The sequence below is a fragment of the Mycetomoellerius zeteki genome, unplaced genomic scaffold, assembly GCF_001594055.1.
Source record: "Mycetomoellerius zeteki isolate Tzet28-1 unplaced genomic scaffold, Tzet1.0 scaffold112, whole genome shotgun sequence".
Lineage (NCBI taxonomy): Eukaryota > Metazoa > Arthropoda > Insecta > Hymenoptera > Formicidae > Mycetomoellerius > Mycetomoellerius zeteki.
Window position 1 is genome coordinate 271,345 of NW_017256040.1, and position 14,020 is coordinate 285,364.

Below are 14,020 nucleotides of genomic sequence, written 5' to 3' on the forward strand. Positions count from 1 at the left end.
AGAATTTTTTATAAAATCAAGAGTGCTTAAAAGAATCGGAATTAAATCCGGAACGCACAGAATCAATGGTTTTTATATTAGGAGATGTGTCATTCCAATTATTTGTTATATAAATTTTTTATACACGCGACATTTTCTCAAAATTTCAAAATTATAAAATTTTTCTATTTACAAGATTACGATGTATAATGTATATAAATAATTATGTATCTACTTCTTTTAAACGAATAAAATAAAAAGAAGATATTATCCAATAACCTTAACAACGTATGTTTTGAAATTTATGAAGACTATTATTATTTAAAAATAATAAAATAGATGCAATGTTTTCGTTTTTACAATACTTATTTTACAAGTATGATACTATATTTATTATATTGTAACAGTTGTAACACGAATAATTTCTTTTTAAAAATCATTTAAAAGTCATTTCTTTTTAAAAATTGGTTTTTGAAATTTGCGTGAAAATATCTTAAATTTATTTACAAAATCTTGTAAAAATATCATGCCGATTTAATAACGAAACGGAAATGATTTATTCTTATTTACAGTTTCGGTTTCAATTTTACAAAAAAAAAACTGCTAAACTTTTCAGAATTATTACGTCAGTATCTTGTTAATATATTGTTAAAGTTTCGTATGTTATCGTATCTATTTGTTCAAGACAAAGTGATGAAAGGGTAGGTAACACAAATTGAAGAGGTAAAAGTAAATTGTTAAAGTTTTTTATTACAAATCTATTACAAAAATGTAGTTAGTTAATTTTTCAGTGGAAAATCGTTAGTTAATTTTTGTTCTCTTATAAAATTCCATCGTGAAACGTGTATTTCATTATTCTCCTCTCCTTTCAGGCAAAGACGGGGTAGATCACGCGACGTTCACCAATGCGTCAAATGCGGGGCTCGCTTCCGTCATACGCGGAAGCTCGTGGAGCATCTGAAGAACCTGCACAACATCGACCGGGCATTTAGCTGTGATGAATGCAGCAAGACATTTCGCAGCCCGATGAATATAGCTCGCCACAAACTAATTCACACGGGACTGAGGATGTTCAGTTGCGATCTCTGCGAGTACAGCACTAACCAGAAGTCCAATCTGGAGTGCCATCGTCGCCGACACGCGAAGGACTATAGCTTCAAGTGCGAGACGTGCGACAAGGGCTTTTATTACAGGACTGAGTATATAGAGCACCAGAATACACACACCAACAAGAATCTGTATCGCTGCGAACACTGTTGTAAGCATTACAAATACAAGAAGAATCTATTAGTACATCTAATGATGCATCACACTGGCAAACAAACCGCCGCGACTGCGAGGAACGCGAGGACGAGGCATACGTGTAAGTTTTGCCTGGAGAGATTTGTATATAAGAGACTGCTGGATAGGCACATGAAGAATCAGCACGGCTTCACGAACGCGCCGGCGAAGTACCTGTGCGACTTGTGTGGTGCGGAATTATCATCGATGAGACGACTGTTAGTGCACAAACGCAGTCACACGGGCGAGAGAATTTTTGAGTGCGACATGTGCGACAAGAGATTTGCCAGTAAGGAGAATCTAAATATTCACAAACGGACGCACACAGGCGATAAACCGCATGTATGTCCGCAGTGTGGCCGCGGCTTCACGCAAAGGACATCCCTGGTTTTTCATCTGCGGTATCACTCGGGTCAGAGACCTTATCAATGTCAGGATTGTGATAAAGGATTTGTGTCCAATACCACGCTCAAGAGACATCGCAAAATGCATGAGAAGATCACGCAACCTAAGCTATGAAATGGAAAACTTACGACGAATCCGATACATTTCGATCTTTCTAGTTAAAACTTTTTGACTGCGATTGTAATATTTTGTAATATATGTAATATAAATAATTTTGGAACGAGAAATGATATTTTGTTTCTAAAATTTGCGGTTGAATCTTATTCGTCACTGTGGCTTTCTACGATGTGATCTGTGTGAGTTCTTTTCAGCTGCGAAAACGCATTTTACAAAAGCATCGATTTTATAGGTAATGATTGAATGTTAGTAGAATTACAGTTACCTTTTTACAACGCTTTATGTAAATGTGTATCGATCATTGCAGCCAGTGGACGAATAATCACGATTTGAAGATGAAGAATGAGGACTTGCTTGATCTTGGACAGAAGTGAGTTGCATATAATATATATATATATATATATGTATGTTAATAATATATAATATATCTCTTGCATGCATTTCATGTTCACAGAAGATAATAAATTTACAAATATCGTAGAAGTTCAAGTTTTTATTTCATAATTTATTTTGAGAAATTCAATTTATAGTTCTCACCAGGAAATGTGAGAAATTATAATAGATTTAGATTTTTTGGATAAAAGATTTAAAATTAACTATTTTCTTCAGTGCTATTTAAAAAGTATAACTAATAAATGTTAAAACTAAATTTAATTTAAAAATTAAATTTAATATGATGTAAAAGGATAAGTTTTCAATTTTTATTTCTAAAATTTTTGTAGATTCTTAATCGAAAATTCTGATATTTTAATGAATCTTTATGGATATTTATTTATTAATTCAAATTATATTCTATTTGTGTGTGACAGCAATTTGTGTTAGAAAAAATAATTATATAAATCTGATATAATTTATTTTAGAAAGTAAATTATAAGTAAATTGTTGATCTAACAATAAGCTCTATCTATAATCATTCAAACGTTTGTTGTTTTGGTTGCAGATTTGAGGGTGGTGAGAAGATCTGCGAATTGTGTCAGGCAAAATTTCACTTCGTTACCAGACTGGTTGCACACCTGAGGATAGCGCATGGCATCGATCGTCCTTTCAAGTGTGTTACCTGTGGGAAGAATTATCCTCAGCAGTTCATGCTTAACGCTCACGTGAAGAAATCGCACACGCCAAAGACTGTGCCATGTACCCAGTGTAGCTTTATGGGTGTCAGTGTGATCGATGTGAAAAAACACAAACGGCGACGTCACCGAACCTCGGAATTCACGTGCGAGATTTGCAGCGAGGATTTTATCGATAAGGACACTCTGATCGTACATACGGCGACGCACGATTTCATGCAGCGATGCAACGCTTGCGGTAGCATCTTCAACGACGTGTACAGGTATATCTTCTTAATCGTTGAATCTGCTGTTATTGTAAAGTTTATTTATATAATGTTTTTTAAACGAAATCCATATGTTTAAATTTTTCTAAATTCTTTATATTCGGAAGAAGTTTAATTCTGACCGTTTCTCGATTGTCTCATGTTAAAACAACTATCATCCTTTTTTATTTGTTTGATTTATTTGTTATCGAAATCCTATCCTCAACCTGCTTTAAAAAATGAAGTATAAAACTCCTTTGTTCTCCTTTTGAGATTAAAAAAAAGTTCTATTACAATTTTTTAAATCAATTAACTTTACGATATCAAGATGACATTGATGTTATGAGAGCATGTTATACAGCTTGAAGGAACACAATCGTCTCTATCATTATGATCCTGCATCGGACGGGAAGTTTGAGGAATCTAGCGAGAACGAGTTCGAGCACAAATGCGACGTTTGCGGCAAGGTTTATAAATATAGGTCGATACTGAAGCAACACAAAGTCAGGACTCATGGTGTCCCATCGAACTACGAGAGACGCAAGTATCTTTGCGCACTGTGCGGCAAGGAGCTGAAAACCGCGAAGGGCCTCGAAATTCACAATAGATCGCATACCGGTGAAAAACCGTATACCTGCGAAGTATGCGGTAAATGTTTCGCCTGTGACACCATGCTGAGAACCCACAATGTTACCCACACTGGAGAACGGAAGTATTCATGTGACCAATGCGGCAAGGCCTTCACGCAGAGATCCACTCTGGTTGTTCACAAGCGATATCACACGGGCGAACGACCGTACGTTTGTCTTCAGTGCAATAAAGGTTTCATCACACGAACTGTCCTTAATACTCATATGAAGTCTTGTCATTGAGATTGATTTATCTTCACAGGATTTATCGAGTCAATGCGAAGGAGCCTACATTTATCGGTATTTTAACAATTGATGTTATTACAGACAAAAAATTTTAGCGTGATTGACATTCTCTCTCTTTCCCATACACATATACACACGCATGCACGGGCATCAATAGAATATATAGTATAAAAGAAAAAAATTCTTAAAAATGGTTCTAAAACCACTCATCCAAACTAGAGAACCTCTTTAAATAATTCTTTGCGTTATTTATCTCGATAAAGAAGATCTACTAGATGGTAAATATTTTACACTATTAAAGTTCCGAAAATATTATAAGTAAGGACATTAAAAATTAAACTTTTATCTCAGGATGATAGATGTACATATTTTGTAATTTTAATGATGAAGAAACCGTCCATGATACTAATAATGAAAAAGATAATATCCTTTTTTTATATGTATAATGTAATATATCTAAAAGTGTGTGATATAATAATGCATATCTACTAAATAAAGCAAAAAATAGACACATTTAAAACATCTAAATAGAAATGTTTTTTTATATTAGTTTACTAGATTTGACGAAAAAAGATAAAAAATACTTAAAAGCATTTGAATATTAGTGAAATGCATTTTGCAATACAATTTAAAAGTATTTTTTAAATACATTTTTACATGTTTTTTATAAAAAATATTCTTGATTGTGATATATGTATTATTTATTATACACGAATATTAGCATTTGTTGTGTAAAGTATAATATAATCAGATTTTCATAATTAATAATGCAATTTTGATTTATTATATATTTTTTCTATACAAATAATTACTGCTATTTTACGTAACCGTTATTTATTTTTATCTTTGTGAATAAAGTGAGAACATGTAGAAAAAAAATGCAATTTAATGATTTTATATAAATTTTATATAAATTAATTATTATATATATTAAATAAATAATAATTTTTATAATAACTTACTCGTATATGTATTATTATGTCAAAACATACATATATATATACAGGGTGTCTAAAAAAAAACAGATCGAAACACAATGGGGACGTAGATTGGATCAAGGGGAACAAAACAGTTTTGTACCATTTTGCAGTTGACGCAATATTTAACGAGATATTAACGTTTAACCCCTTGATCCAATCTACGTCCTCATTGTGTTTCGATCCGTTTTTTTAGACACCCTGTATATATATATGTATTAATCATTTAAATTAAAATAAGTTGTTAATCAGTATTAATATTTATATATTTTTATATATTACACACTGCTTGTTGCTCTGTTACAATACAATTGTATATTATTTCATTTCTAATAATTTTATTATTTTATCATCACGTTATTTAACAAAAAAGAAAACATGAAGTCACAAAACATCAAAATAGGTACAGAATTTTTTTTCAAATCACCCAAAGTTATTAACAGCAAGATAAATCATCAATAGAAGAATAAGATCGAAGTGATATCTTCAATCCGAAAATCGACTCCTTGTTCGTGCATTTTGCGATCGTATCGATAATTAATATCGTTTAATATAGCCCGATTTTGTATATTGACATTCCGAGGTTTTACATGTATCGTCCTGAAATCTGCGATCATATTTATATAATCATGTTTATTGACGCCGTAAAAAATATTCCTACTTACGGGTTTTACGTTCGGCTTGGAGTTGACATATCTCGCGTAAAGTCTCGAAGCTCCTTATAATTCCATCATATTGCAATCTCATCAAACGTTTGCAACGTATCAGCATGGACACTAACAAATCATCGAGTGATTCACGATTGTTCCTAAGCTGCAGCATAACTTCAACTGCAAGAGAAGATATTTTTTCCTCATCCTATTCTGATAACGACACAGGTACAGAATTTTTATTTATGGAAAAAAATTCAATTTATAATTTACAGAATTTATATAACAAATACGACAGTACTAATAAATAATTTACTTTATATCATTAATTAAGTTCTTCAAATTGATTAGCAAGTATAGCTAGTAAAATACCTAAGGTATTCGTGTATTGAGTAATTATCAGACCAATTGTGTTTCTGAAGTTACGGGATCTGCTTTGATCCCATACATGTCCACTGAACATATGAAACTTAGCTAGAGGGACACTAGGCAGTAGCAAGTAGTACATATCCTCGTAATGCGAGATGTTCACTGAAAATCAGACTTGAAAAGCTGAATGATGCAATAATTCTGAGTGAATCCGTAAATAATAGATACATGAATGAAAATTAAATTTATTTTTAAACACAAATAAATGGAAAACGTATTCGGATAAGGCGGATCTTTGTGCCTAATAATATTTTTTGTGAATTTATTAACAATTTCCAATTTAAGCATCTAAATCAAATAATAATCAATCAAATACAAATAAACAATGTTATAAATCTATTCGTATTAAATTAAATTTCTGCATTTTTAGAAAACTTATAATAAAAAATAAAATAAAATTATGATCATCTAACAATTCTGGAAGTGAAAAAAAAACAGATACATCATAGAATATATATAGCAACAATATTATACCTATAGTATAGGACACTGTCAAGTCAGGGCAAGCTAACACCAAGTTGCGCCAAGCAGCGTCCGCTACCATGTGTTGCCTAGAATCCGAATCTCTCACAGATATATACAGATATTTCAGCGTTTTTGATGCTCCGCTTGCAAGAGCATCAAGAGCATGATTCGATAAAGCCGGATAGTCCAATTTCAACAGAGTTAGCGCATGAAAACGACCTAGTAAGCGTAAGTACCTATAAAAATAATTCAAACACCTTGTGTCAATCACGATTTATATAAAATTGTTACGCGAATAAATCCTCAAATTATGAAAATGCTCTTAAAATTTTCATTGAACACAGTTAATTTAATTCTCATTTATATATTCATGTATATATAAAATATTTTCTAATATTTTTACGTGCTTTGGATTGTCATGAGGAGCTTGCCACTCTCTGAAAGTACCGCGGAGATCCAGGGAGACTAGATGTTCTCCAGATCCTTTGGCAACTGTTCCAAGCAGTCGCAAGACGTCAGTCACACCAAAGTCGGCATTTAAGAAGCTCAGGATTTCCAGGCTGCGTTGACTGCTGTATAAAATAAAGGGGATCTTGGGATAAGCTCTTACATTTTATCAATTAAGGTCAATACAAAAACAATTTGATTACCGCAGAAAATTCGCGAGGGCAGAGAGTAGTATTCCTCTATTACCCCATTTGTAACCGAACATCCAGTTCGTTAATGTCAATTGCCGCAGCTGTATGTCTTTGGCACGAACGATCGCGAGAAAATCGGCGCCTGCCTCAGCCTGAATGTTGCGTCTGATCCTAATTTGTCTCGGCGAGATGTACGGTTGTGAAAAAGCAAGCTCCAGGCTGCGCATATGCTGTCCATATTTTGCCTGTCAATAACATTAGTTGATTTATATTATCATTAAGGAGTTTTTGCAATAGCGTTTATCCAGATACAGTGAACACTAAGGTCGGGTTATCTTCTTCTTAACAACTAATTAAGAAAAGGATAGCGTGACTTTAGCGTTCACCGTATCTGGATTCACGTTATTGCAAAAACTCCCTAATATTAGCCACATTGAATGTAACATGTCATACAAACGTAATGACAATATAATATAGCAAATTTTCAAGATTGCCTTAAAATAATTAAAGCGATTGAATCAGAGGTCCATGAAGATTTTTCAATAAAATTTCGAGAAAATTTAAATTTGCAGAAATATAATACAATAGTGAGTTTCTAATTCTTATTATTGCAATATCTTTATTTTTTATCTCTTTTTTGCCTACTTTCCAAAGTAGATCGGCTTTTTCTCGAATTATACTTTCTTCTTCAAATTCACGATCTTGGTATCATAACTCAAATTTTAAAATTCTATATTTAATTAAATTCGCGCCGAAAATAATTTCATCGACTGCGGAAAATTCTCTTACGGCCAGCTCTCCTGCTAGGGGGAAATCGCCGCGTAAATCGCGATCGATGAGAACTGTGACGGATCGCCAGAGCACAGGTGAAGACAACGTGCGATTCCATGATCGACAGACTTGGCTGACGCTGGCGCGATCAGTGCGATCAAGATAGTCGAATATCTGTGTCAATATCAGCTCAGGTAGTTGATTCCACATCTCCTGGCTTCAATTTGGCTCGTCCTCATCTCTTCTAAGCGATCGTTGACCTAAATTATTGTTCTTTTTTGGTCGTTTTATTCTCTTGATTCCATTGAATTTCATCGATTGGCTACTGTCAAAAACTATCGATCATGAAGGATTGGATTGAAGTGCATCCCGAAAGGAATTATACATGAGGTGAATAAATAGACGGATGTATTCTTACATGGGCAAATTTTAAATGGTCCAATAATATATTTGGAACTCTGACGAGGATATGGTCCTTTGGTTCCATAAGTCCGGACAATAGAGTTTTAAGCCTTAAACTATAAGAAATGAGCGAATCATAGTCGATTATTCTCCTCGAATTCGACTGTAATTAGTCAATTTCTCACGACTTAAAACTTAAGACACCTATTGTAGATCCGGGATAAAGGCCATCACACGTACAAAAATTTTAGTGGGAATCGTAAGTCTCAAACAAATCAACCAATCACAATCAAAATTGAGATCTCGAATTTTTAAACACTCGACTGTGATTGGCCGATTTGCTTAAGGCCTTATGATTACGACTAAAATTTTTGTACGTGTGATGGCCTTAAGTCTGGATCTACAATAGGTGTTTTAAGCCTTAAGTCGTAAGAAATTGACCAATTACAGTCGAATCCGAGGGGAATAATCGACTGTGATTCGCCCATTTCTTATGGCTTAAGGCTTAAAACCCTATTGTAGATCCGTGGTTATGCGCATGATTAGATGTATCATTTTATTTTTGTTTAACATTCAGTGAATAACAAAGGCTGCGTTCAGCAGACTCAACAGTTTTGCAACCGTTTTATGATTGTCTGCTGAGATAGGACCATTCTTCTAGATCTAAAAGTATGATCCAATCAGCGCGAAGGAAACTTCCAACAGTTGTAAAACAAACGTTCTGCTGAACGCAGCCAATGATAACATGATACATCATGCGTTTTATAGAATACATGATGTATCAGAATAATAACTGCCAAATTTATTGTAAAAACATATGTATAGATATGATATATAAATGAAATAAATATAGTGATATAAATTATATATATAGGGATCCATACAGTATGGATATTTCATAATATTATCGATGTTTTTGAGTTGAGATATCGATATTTTGAATCGATATTTCAGCTAGACTTTGATATTTTGAAATATCAATGCTGAGTTTACATTTATAGATCGATATTCGATACAGGTGAAACTTCGGTCGCAAATTTCAAATCGCAAATTGTGCACGGCTAGCTAATTTGCTATTATTCCATAATCATTAATTTTGTATATCTATTATCAGTATTATCTATTATAAAAAAACATCTATTATATATATATATACACACAAATCTATTATACAAATATTTATTATACAAAATGTAACTTTTTACTTTAGTTCTGAGAAATTTTTAATTATAAATGTGAAATTAATTTTCAGTCGTAACAACTTTACAGACTTAGGGCGGAATCAGACTACGCATTGAAGATTGAGATCGAAGATTGAAGATTGAAATTTGACCAATGAGGACAAAGGAATTTTAGTTCCTATTGTTTTTATTGATCAAATTTCAATCTTCAATCTCAATCTTCAATGCGTAGTCTGATTCAGGCCATTCTACAATAAGCCATTAGTCACAAATCAGAAGTTAGAAGCTGGAAATTGACGACTGTCAATTTCCAGCTTCTAACTTCTGATTTATGACTAATGGCTTATTGTAGAATGCGTGTTATATACGTCTTAAGGTTGGCAACAATTTCCGAGCGATCACCGGTGGCACCGCCGCACCGGTCGGTCAAAAAAGAAACCCATGCTTGTGTTTTTCTCACTGTGGTCGATTTGCCGCATTACAACGTATAGTTTTGTAGAACTCATTTTTAAACGCAAATCTGTTTATTTCTTGTCATAAAAAAATTAAAAGGAGAAGAAATAAAGAAGTTTATAACGTCTTGTTTTGTATAATGTATTTTTGTGCATTATTATTATTACTTATCGAAGAGGTTGCTATTACATGACGTATTTTAAATTTGACAAAATCTGACATTTTAATAACAGCAGTAAAAGATAAATTGTTACGGGAGATTAAAGCACGAAGAATGCATTCTCTAAAAAAATTGTCCGTTTCATTTGGTCGTATATTAAGAAATAACATACGACGCACCCTAACCTCTCAACCTGCTGCGAATGCGGATATTGACAAAGACAAAGGTATGTATTTGAAATATGAAAAATGTTGCAAGCAGTTATCATTGGTAACACGTGTTTTATTTTAGAGAAAACGATATTGGTGAAACAGATGGATAAAATCACTACAATTGGTATTAACTGTCCCGAAAAGAGGAATTGCCTCGACGTAGCAACCGCGCATCTGCTATCAGAAACGTTAGATGAATTTGAAAGTAATGAAGAGTCATTAGTAGGAGTGTTATATGGAGTAGGAGGCAATTTCTGCGCTGGTTATGATCTCAAAGAAATCGCGAATTATGATGGTGAAAACGAGGAAAGTATACCACATTTTGGACTACTGGTATATTTGCATTATACATGAAGCTATGAATTTGTTAAGGATATTTGTTAAGAATATTAAAAGTTTTTGGTTCTTTATAGGCAAATAGAACTGAATTATCCAAGAAGCCATTGGTAGCAGCTTTGAGTGGATATGCTGTTGGAATAGGATTCGAGCTTGCTTTAATGTGCGACTTGAGAGTTATAGAGGAGACAGCGATGGTAGGCTTCTTAAATCGACGTTTTGGCATTCCAATTTCATGTGGAGGCACTGTCCGTTTGCCTGCCATGATTGGATATTCTAGAGCTATGGATCTGATATTAACAGGGAGACTAGCTACTGCACAGGAAATATTCAATTGGGGAATTGCACATAAACATACAAGTTGTGGTACAGGTATGCTTCTTTTATGGATTTATTTTAATTTTTATAAAAAAAACATGTTGCATAGAATCCAATCCTTGGTTTATAGAATAAATTATAATTATTGAGATAATATTGTGCAGTATTTTCACTTGTATACAGTAGAACTCCATTTATCTGAATATGTCGAAGGACAAGACAGTTCTGATAACGGTTCAGATAATAGAAATTCACTAAAGCTGGTATTCATAGTTGATTCTTATATTTAAAAATCTTAAAATGTCAAACTAATCACAGAACCATATTGCATTTTAAGATATTACCTAAGATTGAAATAAGAATGGACAATGAATACCGGTCTAATTTTCCTCTCTATTTATTAGTTCCAATAATAGGAGCTGATGTTCAGAAAACTGAAGTTGAACACATGAAGTTTCTATTATCTAAATGGTGCTGTAATTTGGATAATAGGAGTTCCACTATGAGTTCAGATACTGATGAGTTCAGAACTTAGCATGAACTTGTTTATATAAGTGGAATATAGATAAACGGAATTTTATTGCATTTTTTTTTTTTTATTGATATTATTTCAAGCCATTTGATTATATAAAATCATTGATGATATGTGTCTATCTTCAAGTATATCTTTTCTAGCTTTGGGTACAGCAATGAACTTGGCGAATTCTCTTGTAAAATTTCCGCAGAAAAGTTTATTAGCAGATCGTGCTTCAGCATATTTTAGCACGTTTTCACCAAAACAAATAGAAGAGTCATTGCAGTTCGAGAAAGACAATTCTTCTCATTTGATACTGGAGGAAGGTGTCCCAGGCGCCAAGAAATTTGTCGATCATGGAATTGGAAGGCATGGGAAGTTTTATGATATCACGACGGAAGACAAGAGCATTCGAGAATTAGATGAAAATTTATTATAAGATCAAAATTAAATACTAATCGGGCTCTCGAAATTAAAAAACAATAATATAATGTACGGATAATGAGAGCGTTACACAGCGCGGTAATTGGTGCGCAATTTATACAATAGTCATAATATTCACGTAATATATATATTAAAAATATATACATTAAAAATGTACAGTGACTGTTAATACCAGCTTATTTGGATGTTTCGGTTTCTTTCAAACCATCTTCAGCAAATTCATTATCGTAAATGTATTGACAATAGTTGGAAGATGTTGGAATCACATAGAACATAATTCCAACATATCGACAGTCACTGTACATTTTTAATATATGTTGTATGAATATTATTAGACTATTGTATAAATTGTGCACCAATTACCGCGCTGTGTAACGCTCTCATTGTCCGTACATTATATTGTTATTTATTATAAGAATTTCTGGCACATATATGTATATATAATGATGTATATAATGTATTTTTAGTATAGTTCTCTAAATATGCGTAATAAATTTTTCAATTTTCATAATATATTTTCATTGGTGTGTGACAAATTGATTGTGTATATATGAAAGGCTGAAGATGGTAGTAGTACTGTACCATTATTTATCCGTTTTAAGTAACTTTGTTTAAATCTCGACTTGAAGTCTCCACTTGAATTAGTGGTCTATTAAAGCAAATATGTTGAAAAAACCTTTTGTTTCTTGAAATCATAATTAAGTCAAACCATTATGACTTTTACTCCTTTATCTACATTATAAACATATTTGATACATGAACATGAGTTGCACACATCTATCTATTTTTTTTCATAGATTAACTCTATCTAAATACATGCACTTTATAATACAACTGTGATTTTTTATAAAGTAACGTTCTTTATTGGTAACGATTTATTGTGCATTATTATACTTTTTGAGTACAGATTTAACGGAAACTGTTCGCGATGGTTTTTGGATTTTTGAAAGAATATCGCAACATCTCTTGGCTGCCTTTCCGGTTAAAAGCGGCGTATGGTTTATCATTTGTCCATTTTCATCCCCTGAAAAATGTCTTTTGTAATTCCAATAAAAAAATAGAGTTATAATATTATTATTTATTACGTTCGAAAGTAACGATAAAATATGTTAAATCTGGTTGAAGAATATCTGTTCCACGTGTACAAGGTTCATAAAAAGATGTACTCTTCGGATGACAACTTATTTCATCGCACAAATCGAACTCGCCTGGAAAAAAATTGTTTTGTACGAGATATTGATTTTTATATTCATTTTAATAATTAAAAGTAATATTAAAACTTTATAATTTATCAAAATCGAAATCGTATGATATATTGGTAAAATTATTGTTATAGCGAAGTTAATTATTTCATATCGTTTAAAAATTTTTATTTTATTTTCATTTACCATTCACACGTGCAACTTTTCTTATATAATTTAGTAACATCCTAATTGGACAATTTATATTCACCAGTACCTCTCTGTCTACAGCTGTGACTTCTGGATGTCCAGCGTCATCGCCATTTAATAAATATTCTGAAATTATAATTATAATTATATTATGGCCTATTTAAGAAGATAATGATTTCATACCAACGTATTTAACCTTTATGATAGTGGTCATGTCAAATGTCTGTCAACATCATAAAATGCAATAAGATAAATTGCATATTCTTTTTTCAATGCATTGTTATGAATGCGTAGCTATACAAGGTTTCAAAATTCGCGACTTAGCAAGTTTTCGAAAATTTAGTAAAAAAATTATTTGTAAATTTATATATTAAGCAATAATTTCTCAGATATAAGAATTTAAATATGGCCAATTACAGATTATGTTTAGATGGTCATCTGTGAGTATTAGTAAACGTGCTGAAGTGAATACCCAGCGCTTATTAACTTGCGAATCATGGGTAGGTGACTATCTAAAAATCTAAACGTAGTCTGTAATTGGCCACATTTAAACTTAAGTCAAATGTTACTACTTAAAATACAAATTTATAAATAACTTTCTTATTTAATTTTTCGAGAACTTTCTTGCTATAGTATTATGAGTCGTAAATTTTAGAATACCTTCCCAGGAAAAAAATGTTATATATATAATTATATAAAATTATATA

At 32.3% G+C, this 14,020-nt stretch overlaps 4 protein-coding genes across 4 annotated transcripts in view; 2 read left to right on the plus strand and 2 right to left on the minus strand.

Moving 5' to 3' along the window:
• Positions 1-4,110, plus strand: part of LOC108726858 (uncharacterized) — a 76,360-nt gene extending 72,250 nt beyond the window's left edge. Inside the window, exons 9-12 of the mRNA XM_018454654.1 lie at positions 822-1,772; positions 2,090-2,152; positions 2,723-3,115; positions 3,459-4,110. Coding sequence (XP_018310156.1) covers positions 822-1,772; positions 2,090-2,152; positions 2,723-3,115; positions 3,459-3,969 — 1,918 coding nt within the window. The 3' untranslated portion in view covers positions 3,970-4,110. The remainder of the gene's footprint in view (positions 1-821; positions 1,773-2,089; positions 2,153-2,722; positions 3,116-3,458) is intronic.
• A 1,248-nt stretch (positions 4,111-5,358) lies between these two features.
• LOC108726822 (F-box only protein 39) lies at positions 5,359-8,234 on the minus strand. Its single transcript, XM_018454596.1, has 7 exons — positions 7,921-8,234; positions 7,144-7,376; positions 6,901-7,065; positions 6,503-6,729; positions 5,972-6,130; positions 5,615-5,779; positions 5,359-5,556 (listed from the first exon to the last, which is right to left on the minus strand). The coding sequence occupies exons 1-7, from the start codon at positions 8,110-8,112 to the stop codon at positions 5,405-5,407; spliced, it is 1,293 nt and encodes a 430-aa protein (XP_018310098.1). The 5' UTR covers positions 8,113-8,234; the 3' UTR covers positions 5,359-5,404.
• A 1,877-nt stretch (positions 8,235-10,111) lies between these two features.
• Positions 10,112-12,011, plus strand: LOC108726842 (probable enoyl-CoA hydratase). Its single transcript, XM_018454628.1, has 4 exons — positions 10,112-10,324; positions 10,390-10,643; positions 10,724-11,018; positions 11,640-12,011. The coding sequence occupies exons 1-4, from the start codon at positions 10,213-10,215 to the stop codon at positions 11,915-11,917; spliced, it is 939 nt and encodes a 312-aa protein (XP_018310130.1). The 5' UTR covers positions 10,112-10,212; the 3' UTR covers positions 11,918-12,011.
• A 786-nt stretch (positions 12,012-12,797) lies between these two features.
• Positions 12,798-13,552, minus strand: LOC108726758 (uncharacterized). Its single transcript, XM_018454528.1, has 4 exons — positions 13,497-13,552; positions 13,311-13,439; positions 13,008-13,130; positions 12,798-12,946 (listed from the first exon to the last, which is right to left on the minus strand). The coding sequence occupies exons 1-4, from the start codon at positions 13,525-13,527 to the stop codon at positions 12,798-12,800; spliced, it is 432 nt and encodes a 143-aa protein (XP_018310030.1). The 5' UTR covers positions 13,528-13,552.
• Between the last annotated feature and the right edge of the window lie 468 nt (positions 13,553-14,020).